This window comes from Sinocyclocheilus anshuiensis, unplaced genomic scaffold (genome assembly GCF_001515605.1).
Source record: "Sinocyclocheilus anshuiensis isolate Anshui unplaced genomic scaffold, SAMN03320099.WGS_v1.1 scaffold1403, whole genome shotgun sequence".
Classification (NCBI taxonomy): domain Eukaryota; kingdom Metazoa; phylum Chordata; class Actinopteri; order Cypriniformes; family Cyprinidae; genus Sinocyclocheilus; species Sinocyclocheilus anshuiensis.
This window is the reverse complement of record NW_015538003.1, coordinates 49,776-70,882: the sequence shown is the minus strand read 5'-3', so window position 1 is coordinate 70,882 and position 21,107 is coordinate 49,776. Positions and strand designations below refer to the sequence as shown.

Below are 21,107 nucleotides of genomic sequence, written 5' to 3'. Positions count from 1 at the left end.
ACAGCCTGGAACATAACATTTATTTCCATGATCTGCCATTTTCGCTATTATCCTCGCTTGTTTCTTCACAATACCTGCAGAACTTCTGATGATTCGGCTGTGCAGGTTCGGCTGGCGGCTGGCATAGAACATTGGCGGGTATATTCAAATGTTGGGGGCGTAACTATTAGTGATCCTGACTGTAACGTCACAGTCAGTGTTATGTTCTGATTCACCTATTTTTCGGTGGTCTTTTGCATGCATGAGATTTACATAAGGAGGAGGAAACAGTGGTGTTTGAGGCTCACGGTATGTCATTCCCATGTACAGAACTGTTATTATTCAGCTATGCCAAGGTAAATACAGTTTTCCATTCTATGGCACCTTTAAGGCAATAAGGCAAGAAGTAGGACCGTGTAAATATCGGATCAGCTTTCCAGCGCTGGAACTCAAGGAGCGGAAGGCCTGTGATCGGACGGCGAGGTTGCTTTGTTTCTTCTCGATAGGTGAGTAACACCGTGTCTGCGCTGCAACAACTAAAATCTGTCTAGTACACTGACAAAGCGACCGTTGAAAATCATTTGAAATTTGTGTCAATACATCATGAATAGAACACAGCAGCAGTTTTCTGTCAGGGATTTGTCGTGTCGTGTCGCGCCGCATCCAGTGTAGACCATAGATGTGTATATATATCTATGGTGTAGACAGCATCACTGATTATAATGAGTTCCATAGTATTTTGTCGCGCTGCGCCACTCGCGTCCGGTGTAGACACGGTGTAACATTGGTTTTGCTTTGTTTCACAGAACTAATCGTTGCCTGGGTTGCGTACGTATGTGTGGGGCGGAGCTATCAAAATAGGGGCGTGTTTGTTTTGGTGATTTCAAATGTCAACATTGGCTACCAGAAATCGCTTACCCCACCTTTAATGATGTCTGATTCATAAACGAATCATTCCTTTGAATCTGTTTTTTTTTCAGTGGCTCTGTTCATTAATGAATCTGACTGAATCGTCCGAGCGGTTCCTGAATCAACTATCTGACTTAATTGAACTTATGTAGACTCAAATTTGACCTGCAGTGATCTGTCTTTACAACTCTCCAACTCACTGAACCTTGAACCATGTTTGTTAGACTTGTCTGACTTGCAAGTGATTCATTTAATCTTAGAGTTCCCTTACTCATTACAGACAACTGATTCTTTCAGATGTGTCCAACTCTGAATGATCTGGTTTGACAGCTCACTGACTTTGTCGAGCCATTGTCGTGTTGTAACCCCTAACAGAATCCTGTTGGAGCCTAGAGCGATTCTATTGACTGAAAGAACTTGTATAACAGTCAGGTTCCACAAGATCCCATTCATTTTCTTCTGAAACAATTGGATTTTTAACTATAACATTTAAACCTTTAAAAGCAGACCTATTGTGAGTTACAAGCCACCACATGGAGTCGTACAGGGGGATAGAATCTCACATGATACAGTCTCTTTTGCACACATATGATTCGTAATGAACCAAGTATTGATGTGTGTGTTGATGCTAAGAACATTTGGAGTGAACTGAGTGTTTGACTGAATGGGTGAAAAGTAAATTAGCCAACAGCAGAAATTGAATAAAACATGGGCTACTAGAAATATGTTAACACCCTGATTGTTAGACTATTTTATCAATGCTTGCTTATACAAAGTAGTTGTTGGTTTTAATAGCATTTTAAAAGACTTTAACCAGGAAATTTGTTTTAGTTTTAGTTTAATGTAAATGCAAATTAGATTTAGGCTCTAAACAGCTTTTTTTATGAGCTGATTCATGGCTCCAACAAATTGATACAAAATTAGAATAAACTGCCTTTAAGTAATTAACAAAATATGCTTCATAGGACTTTATAGGAATGTTGTGGAGATGCTGGGATGTCAGTAACCATGTGATGATGTAAAAAAACTGCTCAGTCTTTTTTTCTTCTGAAGCAAACCGTTCGAAAGGACCAATTTACGGAAATGAGTTGGACTTTGCTCTGGGGAGATTCGGCTCTGTACCGCTCTCTCTCTCAATCTCTCATCAGTCTGACGCCTCCATCTGTCTCTCTCTCATCCATAAGCAGTGTGCGTGTTGCTTTGCGCACATATGGCTTTTGTTCTGGTGACTGAAGAGGCTGAATGGCTATTAATAGCGTCTGTGGGTCCTCCTCTTGGTCAGTCAATTTCAATCTTCTCCACCATCACAGCTCCCATCTCCGACTTAGCCTGTTTTATTCAGTTTCTTCCGTGAGCTTCATGGGACCTGAGAAAAGCGACCCAATTAGCTCATGGGGTTATGATGCAGTGTCAGGGTGACATCACTCAGAGGAGGTTACCATAGTTACTGGAGGTGTATGTGGGAGGTTCCTGTGGGGGTGTTGGAGTTCTGTGTGTGGTTCTAATGATTGAGGAAATTGCATGTATGTGTACTGTGAATTGCAACTTTTGAATTTAGTACATTGACAGCACAACCTTATCTGACTCTTACGCAGTGTGGGGTATTTTGGTCAAGTGGTTAAAGGAAAATTGTCATTATTTACTCACCCTCAGGTCCTTCCAAACCTGTAAGACTTACTTTCTTCCATGGATCACAAATAGAGATAATTAGTAAAATGTTTTTGTTGCTTTTTTCCACACAATGAACGTGAAATAATGTAAATAGTCCATATGACTCATGCTGCATGTTCCATGTTTTTTAAAGCTACAATTTTGTTTGAGGAACTGACTAAAAATTTTATTCAATTCAGTTACTTCAAATTGATTCAAGTTCCCCTCTTCCACAGCTTTCAGTAATCTTTTTCATTTGCGTTTACTTTGTTTGCATTTGAAGTAAAGCAATACAAAAATGTAAACAATGTGTCTTATGACTGACCTGGGCTGGTAACCAAAGGATGTAGTTTTGAACACGTGATCTGTATTTCATTGTTCTTAGGTTGCTTCAGGGGTTTATTCTAGTAATAAGTCCCTTTGTCTAATAATAATAATGATATAATGACATTCAAAGTTAATCATTAAAGCTACCCTAAGAATTAATAAAATACTAAGAATGAAAAAATGTTAAATGTAATCGCCATTAAATTTTGAAAAATAAAACTGAAATTTTTCATACTGTACATTTTATACTAAACATTTATGTGGTTTATCTTTAAAATTGTTTACTTTTTTAGTATTGTATTATTTTTAAGACAAATTAATACAGATTTTTAATCTCTGGTAATTTATTGGTTATTGTCAATTATTGTTACCATTAAAGGGGTCATGAACTGAGAAATCAAAATTCCCTTGATATTTTGACATATAAAGAGGTCATTGTACTATAAAAACATCCTGTAAGGTTTAGAACTCAGAACTTTCTCATTAGTCTAAAAACGGCTTATATTGAAGCCAGTCTGCCAAAATGACAGGTTATGGAGTGTTCTACTCTGATGTAATAGTGCAGCTAAACGCCGCCTCCACAGAAGAAGATCAACACGTGCTTCTACAACGCTGCCTGTTTAGCCCCACCCACCGATTCGCACATGCAGTGTAAATAACGAGAAAGGCAAACGCAGGTCTACGCAGAAATCAAACGATAAAGATGGCTCAGAAGGAAACAAGACACTGCAGTGCCAAGTTGTGGAAAAACACAGTCTTTGCATTGCCTTCCTTCTGATCCCAACATTAGGAAAGAGTGGATGAACATTGTTTTTAATGAAGTTCCAGACCACATCAGTAAGAACTTGGTCGTTTGTTTACTTCATTTTACCATGGATTCATTTACAAACAAGGCACAATTCGACAGGATTTTCAGAAAGATTGAAACAAGATGATGCTGTGCCAACTATATTGGATCCAACAGTAATGTCGCATCACACAAGTGTGTGTATGTGTGTATATGTGTATGTGTGTATATATATTTATATATATAATTATTTTTTTAATTTATTTTTTATAAATGTGGTTGCTATTGCTTTGTCTTATTACAGATTGTTTGATATGTACTGAGAATTTATGCATCCATCTAAGAAGGATTTAGGCTGTCAAACATTCACAACTGTTAACCAATCATGGCAGTGGGTCTTTACTTCCGAGTCTACAATCCGCCATGCCTATTCAAACAGAGCGTTCTGATGAGGGGCTTCAAAGCAAGACAGAAAAATTACTTCACTATTACTATTACTTCAAAATTATGATGCTTTTTGTTGTAAAAATCTTGATAACATTATAATAGGTCCTCAGAGAACAGTAGAAAATAATAAAAAAGGCAGTTTATGACCCTTTTAAGTATACCATTCTGATGAATAATTATCAATGCATGCTTTTTAAAGTCACGATAAAATCAAAATTGATCTTTTTAAAATGAAATATTGCAGTGTTTTTTTAAATGATTTACCAGTGCACATCGGAGTTTTTTTGTAATTTTTTTTTATCCACATGCCCTTTTAATTTATCATCAAAATAGCTTCCCCTCCCGTTTGCAATGACATCTTTTCTCTGATGACGTGTACATCGGTATGAGGGCAGGACAAACTGTCACTCAAACGTGATCAGGGCAATATCAAATGACAATGATCCCATTCCCGATAGACCAAATTAAATACCACCATACATTTTTTGTTTGTTTGTTTTTCAAGATGCTGTTTCACTTGGATATGTCAAAATAAGAAAAGATGTCGCCTTTAAAAAATGAAGGAAATAAACTATTTGCACATGTAGATAGCTTTGCATCGTGGCATTTTAGGCCTTGCCTTACTGTACAGTCTAAGAAATACACCAACTGTCCTCGATCCTTCCTGCCTTGGAAAGCATTGATGGGATCGATTACAAATCCAATCATCCAGAGAAAGGCCCATGTGGTTCAGAGGTGGCTTTTGAGGTTTAGTTTTGTGTCACTCTTTTGATCCACAAGGTAGAGGTCAGGCTGAAGGCTGTGTGTGACTAACCAGCGCTCGCTGTTCTGATATGACACAGATCAAACATCCTCCTCTGCTATTGTCAAACATGGACGTCCTCTCCGTCCCTGCATCAAGGCGCCACTGTCCCATGCGTACGTGCTGAGACCGATGGACGCGCTGATTTGAATGTTTAAATAACAATGCCGTCTACTACCGGTGCCATTTAGATGGAAGCATGACATTTTTAAACCTTAGTCAAATTTCGCTGAATTAGTAAACATTTCGTAAAGGGATGTAAATGAGTTTCGCACAGTGAGAGGGATTTTCATTTGGAGACTTTCAAGAGCTCATTAGAGAGCTGTGTGTATACTTACAGGAAATGGGCAGACCAATTATACGGCAGCAAGCAACAGAATTGGTATATAATAGATGGTTTTCTAATTTCAAATGAATATTTATAGGCAGAATTAGGAGGCGCTTGTCAGCTTTATAGAGATGGATACGGAAAAATGACAGACCTGACCCTGGAGTTGATTTCCACGAAGCTGTAGCCTTGTGCGTTCGTTCACTGGAGGAGAGATGGTACTTATTAGTAATCACAGAAAGGAAAGATACAAAGGTGTGCTGTTTTGAAAATGCTGATCTAGAAGAAAAATGAGGTACTCGAGGTTTCGTTTGACTAGTCATATGAGAGGTGTGTGATGTTTATGAGTCATTTTGGTTCTTTTCTGACTGTAGTGGCACAGACACCAAGTCACAGACCCACGCGCAGTATAGAGGTGACAGGCACAAATCAGTTGTTGAGGGGTTAAGTCAGTGAGTCAGTCAGACGCAGGCGGTGTTGGGACAGCCCTGAGTGGTACGGTGTGACAGTGGATGGAGGGATCGATTCTGACTTTTGCAAGTAAGATTTCCACACCGTCTTGGCTGCGTACACTGGCCCTCATTCATGAAACGGGAGTAGAATGAGTTTCTGTGTGAATAGTATGTGACACCATTCTTTAGTGAATTGTCTCATTTCAACTCAATGGGACGTTTTATGTACGAATGGATTGGTAAACGAGTTTATATTTTAGCCTGTTCCCATGCTAGCTTGAAATGTAGTCATTCATAGGCTGATTTCCCTCAGAAGTTGAGAGGAGTTTTTGGAAAACTTGCATGGAAACATTTGTTAGTGCTGCTTGTTAAGGCAAATTGGTATCCCTGGGCATTTTTCACGGTTTTTATTGTTAACTAAAATAAATCTATTAAAAACATTTTTGTTAATTAGTTAAGATATAAATATTAGATAAAAAAAAAAACTTTAAAAACATTGAAATGTAGCCTTTGCAACTAACAGAAAAGCACTATAAAATAAACTGAGTAAAAACCAATTTAACTTAGTCATATTTAAAATACGACCAAAAATGTATAAAACTGACAACGCACATAACAAAATTATAAAAAAAAAAAAAATCCTATTAAATTGAAAACTGAAAATATAAAATTTAAGTGCATTTCAAAATATTTCAAATATTTATATAATGTATGAAATTTTTACTGTAAAGACGTTTGTTAAAAAGACAGCTTAACCGTTTTCAACATAATAAAAATAAATGTTTCTTGAGCACCAAATCAGCATATTAGAATGATTTCTGAAGGATTATGTGACACTGAAAACTGGAGTAATGGCTGCTGAAAATTATATTGTAAAATATGTTAAAATGGAAAATATAAATACATTTTAAATCACAAAATTTCAGTTTTTGCTGTATTTGGTTGCTTCAAAAATCTTACCTACCTGAAATTTTACCAACTGATTAATCAACTCATAACAATAAATGATTAATTATGGTGTTGGTAATTGTTTTGAGGTAGTTGGGGATTCCTCTAAGTTTTGGCTGTTAGGTAGTCTACAGTTGTTGTTTTTCTTTTAAAGTGGTCTGCTGGGAGGTTTGCGAACCATTGCTTTTAGCTTAAGTTCTGGGCATAAATGGTTACAAACTGTCACCTTGACCATCTTTGACATTTTTATCTTCCCATCTGTTTCTCAGACTCATTGCTTCCTCTGACTTGAACTCTCTGTCTCTCCCTCAGTCCTTTCATTGCCCCTCTCTTCTCGTGGTTAGAGAGTTCCCTTCTTAAACACTAGCGCTATTATTTTAACATCTCTCCACCCCCAAACCACCTCTCACACTGCTTAAGACATAAAGAAGGAACGAAAGAGAAAGAGGCTTTAGTCTTATCATGACAGCACCGAGACGTTTTCACTGTGTGTCTCAGCAGGCTTGGTGATCTGTTTAAACTGGGAAGCGGAGTTGATGCTACAGCTGTTGCGGGTGAGTAAATATTATGGTCGGGGGTCGCTGTCCTGCTCGCTCGGTCACAGGCGTAGATGAGCAGGAGTCTTCAGAGCAGGGGTTTGGTGTTTGTGTTGTTCTGTCTCAGCTGAGATTCAAAGGACTTGAGCTCTTGTGCTCCTGTGATTCGTGTTCTCTCCTGATCAGCCTGTTTTTCAGGGTGAGCGGTGGCTCAGACAGCTCTCAGCCCTGCGGCCTGTTTGAGGGTGTGTACTTGCTGTGTGTGTGTGTGTGTTTTAGTAAGGGTGTGATGCTATTTTGCTTGACTTCATCTTCAAGGCTGTTGCCTAGAAAGTAGGTTATTCATTTGTCCTCACACATTAGTGAATTATTTCTATTGTCAGAGCTGATTGCGTGTTTGTTTGAATGCCTTGAGATATAAGGATTGATGGGTATGGTTGTTGGTTGAGGTGTTATGCACATTGAAAGTTTGTCTATAACAATTTCGTCCACACTTTCATGTGAATTTGTGAAGATTAAAAGAGATTTTTCTAAGACATGAACAAACTACAATCAAATAATTTACTAAATAAATTGGAAGGATGCATGATGTGTGTGTGTGTGTATATATATATATATGTGTATATATATATATATATATATATATATATATATATATATATATATATATATATATATATATATATATATATATATATATATATATATATATATATATATATATATATATATATATATATATATATATATATATATATATATATATATATATATATATATATATATATATATATATATATATATATATATATATATATATATATATATATATATATATATATATATATATATATATATATATATATATATATATATATATATATATATATATATATATATATATATATATATATATATATATATATATATATATATATATATATATATATATATATATATATATATATATATATATATATATATATATATATATATATATATATATATATATATATATATATATATATATATATATATATATATATATATATATATATATATATATATATATATATATATATATATATATATATATATATATATATATATATATATATATATATATATATATATATATATATATATATATATATATATATATATATATATATATATATATATATATATATATATATATATATATATATATATATATATATATATATATATATATATATATATATATATATATATATATATATATATATATATATATATATATATATATATATATATATATATATATATATATATATATATATATATATATATATATATATATATATATATATATATATATATATATATATATATATATATATATATATATATATATATATATATATATATATATATATATATATATATATATATATATATATATATATATATATATATATATATATATATATATATATATATATATATATATATATATATATATATATATATATATATATATATATATATATATATATATATATATATATATATATATATATATATATATATATATATATATATATATATATATATATATATATATATATATATATATATATATATATATATATATATATATATATATATATATATATATATATATATATATATATATATATATATATATATATATATATATATATATATATATATATATATATATATATATATATATATATATATATATATATATATATATATATATATATATATATATATATATATATATATATATATATATATATATATATATATATATATATATATATATATATATATATATATATATATATATATATATATATATATATATATATATATATATATATATATATATATATATATATATATATATATATATATATATATATATATATATATATATATATATATATATATATATATATATATATATATATATATATATATATATATATATATATATATATATATATATATATATATATATATATATATATATATATATATATATATATATATATATATATATATATATATATATATATATATATATATATATATATATATATATATATATATATATATATATATATATATATATATATATATATATATATATATATATATATATATATATATATATATATATATATATATATATATATATATATATATATATATATATATATATATATATATATATATATATATATATATATATATATATATATATATATATATATATATATATATATATATATATATATATATATATATATATATATATATATATATATATATATATATATATATATATATATATATATATATATATATATATATATATATATATATATATATATATATATATATATATATATATATATATATATATATATATATATATATATATATATATATATATATATATATATATATATATATATATATATATATATATATATATATATATATATATATATATATATATATATATATATATATATATATATATATATATATATATATATATATATATATATATATATATATATATATATATATATATATATATATATATATATATATATATATATATATATATATATATATATATATATATATATATATATATATATATATATATATATATATATATATATATATATATATATATATATATATATATATATATATATATATATATATATATATATATATATATATATATATATATATATATATATATATATATATATATATATATATATATATATATATATATATATATATATATATATATATATATATATATATATATATATATATATATATATATATATATATATATATATATATATATATATATATATATATATATATATATATATATATATATATATATATATATATATATATATATATATATATATATATATATATATATATATATATATATATATATATATATATATATATATATATATATATATATATATATATATATATATATATATATATATATATATATATATATATATATATATATATATATATATATATATATATATATATATATATATATATATATATATATATATATATATATATATATATATATATGTATATATATATATATATATATATATATACATACATACGTACATACATACATACATGCATACACTCACTCTTTGGTGATCCTTCAGAAATCATTCAGAAATCAATCATTAAGAAACATTTTATTGTTATTAATTGAAAACAGATATGCTGCTTATTTTTTGTGGAAATTGTAATATTTTATTCAGCATTCTTTGATTAATAGAAGATTAAAAACAGCGTTTATTTGAAATAGAATTGTTTGTAACAATGTAAAAGTCTTTACTGTTACTTTTAATCACTGTTACATGTAATCTTTAATACATCTAAAGTATGAATATTCATTTTTCATAGTGTACATTAAAATTCCTAAATTCTCATGTAAAAAAAAATATTAGTTTTTAGTGTTTCTTTTTTTAGACAAATAGTTAATTTTTAATATCAGCAATTTATCAGTTATCAGCCTTAATGTGAAAATAATTATTGGCTTATAGTCAGAATTTTAATATCATTTTATCCTTATAAATAAATACCTGGATGTGCCTCAAAAATGTGACTTGATAATTCTCCCTTGTTCTCTTGAACAAATGATCTATTTGACCATGCCATGCATGACACACATGACCTGTATAGAAACACATCCAGTCACTGATCTTGGTACATGTATACACACAGCTTTTACAGAACACAGAAGTCAACGTTCTGTCTGCGCAAGAGAAAGTGAACCTCACACAAGTGCCCAGATGGCTTCTTGTTTATGTCTCAGGCTCAGTCGCAAGAGTTGTGAATAGACTTCTCAACCTCTGTTAGGTAACACAAGGATGAATAAATCCATTTTTATCTTTGCTCTTTTTCAGCACTATATAAAAAAAAAAAAGATGTTTTTTTTTTAAAAAAGGGCCACAATTAGTTGAAGAAATTTTTGGAATAGGATGTTGAATTGGATAGCATGCTATTCTGAATTCAGTAATTTTTGTGTGACAAATTATGCTTTCTTCAAGCGTTTCTGCATTTATTTGAAGGGAAAAATGAATTTAAACATGAGAATATGTTAAGCTGAGCTTAAAGTACTATACTCTTATTGGTAACTGAAAGCATTGTCAAATTAGCCAAGTATATTTTATCAGCAAAACAAGTGGCAGAGCATGTGTAGAACTTCACAAATGAAGGCCTTTCCAATCCTGATGAGCAACTTGAATGGATAACACTCGTTTCAGACTTGAGATGGTGTAAATCTAAACACTTCCTCATCGAAAACCCCTACAGTGGGTGATTATACTTTCACAGGCTTTTATGGGATGGCGCACCAAACCTCTGCAGCCTTGAGAAGCAGATCTTGTTTACTCAAGACTAGCAGCAGAGAGCGGTCAGGCTCATCTGTGCACACATACACACTTTTCTCTCGCCTGTACACCTGGTGCTTTGTCCTCGCCCCGTGCTGCTAAAGGCAGAGCTAAACACTGCCCCTCCTGACGACTTCAAACGAGGAAAGAGAGGGGAGGAGGAGTAGCCGGCTCTTTTGATCTTGCTCTCCTCTGTTTTGTCCTCTCTCAATTTGTCCCCCTCTTTTCCCTCTTTTTTCTGGATGAGATGTTCTCATATCTCTGCCGCAAATTCTGAAGGTGTTTTTATATGCAATGGCTGCAAAACATCTAGAGTACTGCAGTGATTTACGTGTTTTGTAGGCCAACCTGAAAATCACCCTGATTCCCTTGACAAAAGCCCTATAGGATTGTTCCATTGCATTACTGCAAGAAAATAAGCTCTGTGACAAAAGTTTATGATTCTTACATGTTTTGTTAATAATTATAATCTTAACAAATTTACACAACTTTTACATTTTGATACCTAAATACATTTGCCAGAAGTAAAAAGCTAAGCTTCTGACAACTCTTTCAGTCTTTATTTAAAAATATTTTCCCTGAAAGTTTGAGTTGAATAGTTTGCAAGAGCTCAATTGTGAGAGTTTAAAAGCAGACTAGTGACTGTTTGGCGTGATGAAGTTTAATGTCCAAGAAAACCTCTGTTAACCCATTTCGCTACTTGTTAGCATCTGCCTTTTTCAAGACAAATAAAATCATTACTGATGTGTTTTATGCCAGAATAAAATGTTAAAATATCCTGAGCTTGTATTAACCACAGACATTTCACCAAGAACTCATTTAAAAATCCTGTTGTATTTTGAATCTCACTGCATTCGATGGGAAAAATCCAACGAAGTGGCATTGTAAACAAATGATTTATCTAATGGTGTTCTTAGAACTAACTTCACTTTTATGGGCCATTTTGTCCATTTATTTTAACCAGCTGGGAGCAAGGTTATTTTAGTTGATCCATGAAGTCATTTTTTTACACCGTTGTCCTAGGTATAGTTCATCACATTAACTGTGGGCATTAGGACTGGGAGTCAATCTCAAAAAGAAGTGGTTCTTAGATTCCAAGGCATTGGGAGTCGATTCTAACATTGATAGCTGATTCTGTTCAGGGGCCTTATATTTGAATCCTCTCAGCTAGTACATGGGATTGATTCAGTTGACCAAAAATACACATTCAGATTACTGGTTCATTCTGTGCCTTCATACAGTAGTTTATGTGATTACGCTCATGGGTGTTGACAAACAAGTATCTTTTTGAATATTATGAGTGATTCTTTTAATCATGGACTCAACAGATTCATTAAAAAGTCATTCACAACCAAAACAACATAAAAGCACAGATTTTAAAAAGACAGCAGCTAAATTATATTTTGACAATTGTTCTGTCAGTGATAATAGGCTAAAACATATTTTTATTGCACTGCGAGTAGATCAGTTTACTTGTTCGGCATGATGTTTGTCCCTGACAACCTCTGTAGTCCCATTTAGCCACTTGTTGGCAACCGCCTATGTCAGTGAAATCTTAGAGGGTGTATTACTGATATATTTTGTGTCATAGAATAAAACATGAATTTATCTTGTGTTTATGTTAACCACAGAGTATATTTTAGGCATTTAACCAATAACCCATTCAAAAAACCTTTCAACTGCATGCCGATGTAACTGGAAATGCTAAAATGCTAACTCGTTTCCGGGTTTTGGTCTACAAAAATGCGTCATCCCTGCAGCACTCTGTTTGGATACGTAAGTCACACCACATACATACTTTATATTGCACTGATTGCTTGGAAATCTTTTTTTTAAATTAAAAAAAAGTTGATTCGACGCCCTAATGAACATTTTCCATTGATGTTTGACAATCAGAAACAGTCAAAATGCTTTGTCTTCATTTTGAACAAACTTATCTGTTGATTTATCCTTAAAAGTCTAACAGACTTCCCTACACGTTTTGCTATATTTCTTTCTGTGTAAATGCCATTGGGTTGATATTTTGTTCAGTGACATTCATACTTTGTAAGTGTGTCCAAATGCTTTTTGGTGCTGCTGTGTGTATCTTGTGTTGGTCTTGGCCTGGGTTCACTTTGAAGATACACATGTTCATAAGTAACGGGGTGAAAAAAAAAGATTAATCTGTATGTCTGGCTTCGGGCTGTGATGGAAAGCATGTCTGGATCTGTTCAGGCTCAACTCGGATGTGTTTTCTTTTCCTGATGATCGGTAGTACGTAACCCAGCAGAGACGCTAATGGAGCTAATAGTGTGTCCGTTCTGCCTTTAATCGTACACTGTCAGCCTCCTTGTTGAATGTGTTTTCTGTCTCTCTCAGGTGAGATGGTGAGAGGGGGGAGGGAGTGAGGCCATGGGCTGCACCTCGGCTAAGCAGGTGTCGGCTGTGCCCAACGACGAAGAGGGCCGGGGCAAAGCCTACAGCAACGGAGACCTCTTCACTGGTCAGTTACAAACACACACACATAACTTCATCAGGAAAGTACACATTCATGTGGAACAAAACTTTTTCAGAAGCATCAGAATTATTGAACACTATAGGCTACAGATAATAGCGTTAATTGCTTTACCTAAGGATAGCTTATCTAATTTAAAAAAAATCTGGACTGGTAATCAAACTATTGTAGGTTTAAATCCTATAATAGGCAAGACATGAACTATTACCATTCTGGCCTTAAACAAGATGTTTAAAGGAATATTTCACCCAAAAATTTAAATTCTGATCATTTACTCACCCTCATGTCATTCCAAACTTGTTTGACTTTCTTCTTTGAAACACAAAAGATGGGATTTTGAAAAATATCTTTTCAAATGTTTTTTGTCCACCTAATGAAAGTCAATAGGGTCCAGTGTTGTTTAGAAGCCAACGTTCTCCAAAATATTGTATGCTCCAGCACAAAGGAAATCCTATAGGATTGATGACAGAATGACACTGTTTTTATTTTTGGGGTTTAAAGGCATGGTAGGTGATTTGGTTCAAAAACATTTTTTGTTATGCTGGTTGAAAGTGTCTTCACATCCCGATATTAATCACAATAAAAAAGTTAAGTGGTCTATATCGTCTGTGGAAGGCGTACACTGTAAAAAATAAATAGTTGAGAAAACGTAAAACGATTCTCTCAATAGTTTTTCATTTCTTCTCAGTAAAGATACATCGTTTAGCAAGCGTAAATTTGTTTGTTCATACAATGCTGATTGTCTTATTTTGCTAATAGAAAAATTCTTGTCACAGCAACTGAAACAATAATTGCTGTCGTTGAGGTAATTAATTTGTTTCTGTTTCCTGGATGAAAAAAAAATGTTGTATAAAAAGTCACCACATTATCAATGTTATGTTTATTTACGAATGGTAAACAGTGAATTGTTATAGAAACCTTAATGGATAACTTAGTCTAATATGTAGACAGCATTGTCTTTGTTTGTTAAACATCTTACAAGACTAAGATTTCTAGGAAATGGATATAAGTGGTTGAACATACTCTAGGCCTCAAAACACAAACCTCAAGAACGGTGACACAGTACAACAAATAACTAACAATAATGACAAAACGACAACAAAATGAAGTTTAAATGAAGTCAGCAAACAGCAAAACAATAATCCTATAACAGTAACTGCATAATTTATTCATGCTGCAATGCATGCTGGGAACTGACAAGGTCTTAACATTTCAACAATATGAAATTCTTCGTTCAGACAACTGTGTTTGACTAGTTGGGACAACATTTGAGGTAATTTTTTTTGGTCTGACAAGGGTTTTTATGTAGTTTCAAGAAAATAGCATTTTTTTTAGCGTTTGAGACTCAATGTTTCCTATACTGGAAAATATGCAGTTGCATTTTTTTACAGTGCAGGACCATAAAATGTTCGTCCAATCATATTTTATGATCTGAGGACTACGATAGGCTGTTCTACCTGCCTGTCAACATATGTATTTGCATATCTCCGCGCACCCTGTTCACGCTGTCTGACATTATACGTCATCAGCGCGTTCCATTGCGCTATTGCAGACCGAGCGAGAATGAAAGGCATATTTACTGTAATATTATGCGCTTTGTACTGTAAAGTTTTCTCACCGGTGAATGAGACATTAAGTAATCTGACAGCATTGAGTTGTCGTCTTTCATTGTGATGCTGGTTTGCCTCTGGTCTACCTGTGTGTGTTCATGTGTTTTGGGGTAGGCATAGCTTTGGAGAGTAAATAAGAGAGTCCGCTCAATGATTAATTGGTCATTTTCCATACAACTGGCTTTTATGTGTCCAAAATTAAAGGTTTTTATTGGACGTCACTGTCCACAGTCTCTTAAATATCCAGAGATATTATTAATTTCCATGGGAGGCTGTCACATTTTGAGAATGTAATTTATCCACTGGACTATTGTTGATGGATAAGAGCCTGCTTTTCAGTCTGTTTTTTTGGCTTTGTCCCAGTTAATATACTTGGACTATGCTTTACATTTATGTACCTTGCTAATAAGGGGAAAGTGTACACTTTGGAATGTAGTATTGGGACACCTTATCATAAAATTGTCTTGATTACACAGACCAACCTCTGTGTACTGTTTGCGTGCAAGCATTAGCTAAATTTGTTATCTTAAAACGACTTTCAAGTTCATACATAGTTTAAACATGACTCTTCTCTTTCATAGGGTACTTGTGGGTAATATTAGCTCAAAACTGGGCTTTTTTGGTATAGTTTAGTGTACTATGATTTTGGATGTGTATTTGAAAGAGTCAGTGAAGGATTTTTCAAACTGGTAACCTGTGAGTCGAGCAGTCTTTTTGAACGATTCAAACCAGCTCAAGTCACAAGAGTCATTGGCTAGTGAATTGGACTACATTTACTCAGACTGTATGTTTTTGATTCAGTAAAACAAACTCTTAAGAGTCATTTGGCAGTAGTTGTTTTTATTGCTGGCCAACCCTATGCTTGAAGCTAAATGCATAATGTAATGCTTTGAATAGTCAGTTGGAACAGGCTCCAGCAGTTATGGCTCCATCCATGTTATTCAAGCAGACCTGATATGTGGGAAGTAATTCAAATGTAAGGGACAGACAGACATCTTTGAACATCGCTGGCATTGACATAGGCTGTTTTTACCAATCATTCAAGACTCATTCAAGATTAAATGTTAAGCAGAACAAACAGCCAGTTAAGTAATTTATGTCCAGGCAGTGAATAATGTTTTACAATGTTTTGGGAAGCTGATTACATTCTGGGAATTCTTGGTTGCATCCTTCTGAGCAGTCATACTGATGTGTGTGTCTATGTAAAGACTGTCAGCTACATCTGTGCCAACAGGCGTGTGTTTTGAGGATAACGTTATCAGCTGGAGTGAGTGACGACTCATTCCTGTGAGTGTGTTCACTGAGTTTTGTGTGTGTGAGAGGGTGTAAATATGTTTTAAAGGGTTTAGATAACAGCAGCCCTTAGTGTGCGACCTGTGAGAGAGTGACCGAGATTATAGGAGATTAAGAATTCGGGGTAAAACAGCAGAAAATCCACACAGGAAACTCTCGATGAGCAGCCACAGGAGGCTGCCGCCTACCCGCTCTCCCTCTCTCTCCCTCTTCCTGCCATGTTCTTTTCTCGGTCTCTAAGGATTCCGAGTGTGTGAGATGGTGGGGAACGGTCTGAGAACGAGGGAGAGAGTGAGTAACGTGGGATCACAAACTCCCAGTTTTCCTCCCCTGACATTTATCCCTCCCTCTGCATATATGTCGTTCTTCTCAAGGCCACACTTTCCTTGTTTCCTTCCTTTCTTTGCGATGGGCTGTCTCCTTTTCGTTATTCTGCCTACTTTTCTGCCCGCCTTCCCATTACCTAAGCTATTTTACTTCATTCTTTCTTTTTTTTTTTCACCCATGGTATCCCTTTCGGTATCCCTCCATGTTCAAGAGAGAGTACTTCCAAACCACTAATATTTCTGTTGTGTATATATAGTATGTACATAGCCGTTCAAAAGTTGGGGATCAGCAATTTTTTTTTTATTTTTTTTTTTTTAAAGAAATTAACAGTTTTATTCAGCAAGGATGCATTCATTTGATCAAGTGTGACTTTCTATTCATCAAAGTATCCTGAAAAAAGTATCACGGTGTCTACAAAAATATTAATCAAAACAACTGTTTTCAACATTGATAATAAAAAGAAATGCTTCTGGGGCATCAAAAGCAGCATGTCCGAATGATTTCTGAAGGATCATGTGAGACTGAAGACTGGAATAATAACATTTGACATTGTAGGAATAAATTACATTTTAAAAATGTATTAAAATACAAAACAGTTATTTTAAATTGTAATAATATTTTGCAGTACTACTGTTTTTTCTTTATTTCTGAGGAAATAAATGTAGCCCTGGTGAGCATATAAAGCAACATTTCTCATTTTTGTGAGGTATTTAATCTATTATTTATTTATTTCAGCTATATTTAAATTGCCAAAAACTATTTTTAATAATTTTAGTTAACAAGAACACTAGCAAGTATACCATTTTAATCGTACATATTTGCTGCTTTTGATGAAGAACTTATTGACCAATAATAATGTACATAATATACGAATGCATGCATGTGTGTATTATCAATACAATTTGAACATGCTACATCCACAGTGTTAACACTGTCATGTGACATCAGCCTTATTGTTTTTCTCCACTGTTTAAGAACACTAACTCCTGTCCCGTGGCCTCGTGGGATAGTGTCGTTATTTAGCTAATCATTTGACAATGTTTTGATCATAGGGAAGTACCGGTAGTCATGTAGGGGCTACTTCTCTGAGTTCTGCACTTCCTCTTATGTTTTGAGGATGTGAGTGTTTATACTGTATCTTCTGGTCCTCGTCTCTTTCGTTCTGTGTGTGAGATCTGTAGGCTCATGTGGCGTTCTGATAATCTGAGTGAACTCTAAGGCACAACAACAGATTGATGAGTATTATATTCACCAGTGCGAACAGAGCAGTGACCTGGTTACTGTGGATTATTGCGAACTCCCCCCTTCTTCTCGCTCTATCTGTCTATCTTTATGTCTCTCACTCACTCTTTTTCTCTCTTTCTGCTGCCAGCCCGATGTCCTTCTTTCCACTGCCCTTCCCGGCTGTCAGTCAAACAGCTCTATCAATAGAACAGAGGGAGACAGTTTTCGCCCCTCTCTCTCTCAACTCTCAGCTCTCGCCCTGGCTTGATTAGTGCCAACAGACTGTTTACTAGTCAAACTGTGTCAGTGTTCAGGCAGTGATTGTGTGTGCGTGTGTCCTCATCTGTGATTCAGTGCTTAGTCGATCCCAACAACACACAAGATCTCCGGCACGCACAATGACAGGAAAGGCCGAGCTGCCCTAATACAAACAAGAGAGGCAGCAGGCGGAGAATATGCTGTCTGGTTACATGTGAGCTGCACTGAGCTGTTTAGATTGGTGTGTGGGTGTGTGAGTGTGCTGCCAGTCTTTACCGGGGCGTTCACGTTGACGCCGATTTGCACCGACAAAGTGACCAGAAGACATTTGATTTTCAACAAGAGCCGGCCATATCTGACATGACCGACAGTCAGCGACCGTTTGCAGTGCGATGAGAAAAGTTTACTAGTTCTACTATTAAAACTGGGTGTTGATTCATCTTGTTACTTGGTACTGTATGTTATAATTTACATTTTACTTTAGTTTGAAATAAATTATCTTTGGATGATGCTGCAAGTTGTTTCAGATGCATTTAATCCAGTAACTTGTCTTTTTGACCTATTTATTAAAAGAACCATCTTGTAAGAGTCATTTGTTTTTTGAATCTGGCTACTGCGCATTTTGCATCTTTGATTTATTAAAAAGAACCAGCACATAAGATCATTTTTATTTATTTATTCACACTACATTGTTGCATGCCATTTTAATATGATGTACTGCATGTACTATTATAGTATTTATAAAAAATAAAATAAAAATGTACATTTTATAAATGTTATGGCCTTTTTCCATTTTTATTAGTTGTTTTTTAATATTTCTTTGTAGCTATAATTTGGTTTTTATTTCAGTTTTAGCACTTTAACTTAAAATGAGAAATTTTGCCTTGACAACTAACTAAAATAAAATAAGTTTTTAGTCTGATATTTATGTTTCAATTAATGAAAATGATTTTTAATAGATTAAGTTAATGATAACAATACTCTTGCACACTGTATGTTTGTTTTTTGAGTTTTGTTTTTTTTTGCGATTACTTCCTGGTACAGTCTTTTATTGCATAATCAATACATTCTGCAAACTCATATTCATAACTCAAGTAGAGTAAAAGATCGATTTTAGGAATAGGTATAGAATCCATGTTAACATTTATTATAAGCAATTTCATTGTTTTATATTATTTATTCTGCATGATTAATATCTTCCGGTCATTGCATATGCATTTGGCAGATGCTTTTATCCAATGCAACAATGTCAAGGTTTACATTAATATGTTTGTTTTTCCTATAAATCAAACCTATGACTTTGGGGTTGCTAGTGCCTTGCATTACCAACTTAGCTTTATTAAGTTTGCAGGGTGATTTAGTTTTAGAAAAAAAATGATGCATGGAGAACTCTGATATTGCCAGCATTGATTCATGCATCAATAAGATGCATAATACATTTCAGAAATGTTACTACAGTCAAATCTTTCCCCTCCATTTCATTCTAGAGACAAGAAAACTGATTTATTTCCATTTAATTGTAATTAGATTATTGCTAGTTTTGCAAGTTAACAATAACAGGCCACCCAGCAGTAGGAACGCCCTATATGGCCCAATAATACAGCCACTCATCGACCTTCAGCGATAAAACCACTATATGTTTGAACAAAGCATAAGAGGGTGTGTGTGTACACATGGCTTACATACAGCCATTTTTCAAAGTCACCAAGTGACTGCGTTCACAAAGCGACTGTTTAGCTAATGTTTTTAACAGCAACGGACATACAGTAGCGCAACAGATCATCTCGGTGACACTCTGCTTTTTTCATAACTCTTCTCTGTTCCGCCATAACGTTAGCGAGTAATCTTCCACCTACTATCAAAGCGAGTGCGAGATTGACAAACTCTCCTCCTTTGCGGTGGACTCGCTGTGTTAACAGACGCCCACTTACAGAAGAGCTTCAGGGCAAAGCTTCTCCACACTGATTCTAAAAGTAAAGCAGCCCACTCATGTTCCTCAGACACGCCACTCACAGCACTGAACACATCTGAAATTAGGCCAGAAGGTAAAAGTGAGAGGAAGACGGGCTTGTGGGAGCTGTGTTGTCGTCCGATTTGTTTCGATTTAGCCGAACGAGCAGCCAGACAGCTAAATTACCTGGTCGTCAGAAGGCATCTTGTCACGAACACAGAAAAAGAGAATAAACATGGGAGGCCTAGTGATTAGCATGTATGGTGTGATGTTGCTCTGAAAAAGTAAATACATTTTT

At 32.7% G+C, this 21,107-nt stretch overlaps 1 protein-coding gene across 1 annotated transcript in view; it reads left to right on the top strand.

The window, feature by feature from the left end:
- Positions 1-21,107, top strand: part of LOC107676598 (uncharacterized protein C1orf21 homolog) — a 34,301-nt gene that overhangs the window by 3,026 nt on the left and 10,168 nt on the right. Inside the window, exon 2 of the mRNA XM_016471178.1 lies at positions 14,011-14,134. Coding sequence (XP_016326664.1) covers positions 14,044-14,134 — 91 coding nt within the window. The 5' untranslated portion in view covers positions 14,011-14,043. The remainder of the gene's footprint in view (positions 1-14,010; positions 14,135-21,107) is intronic.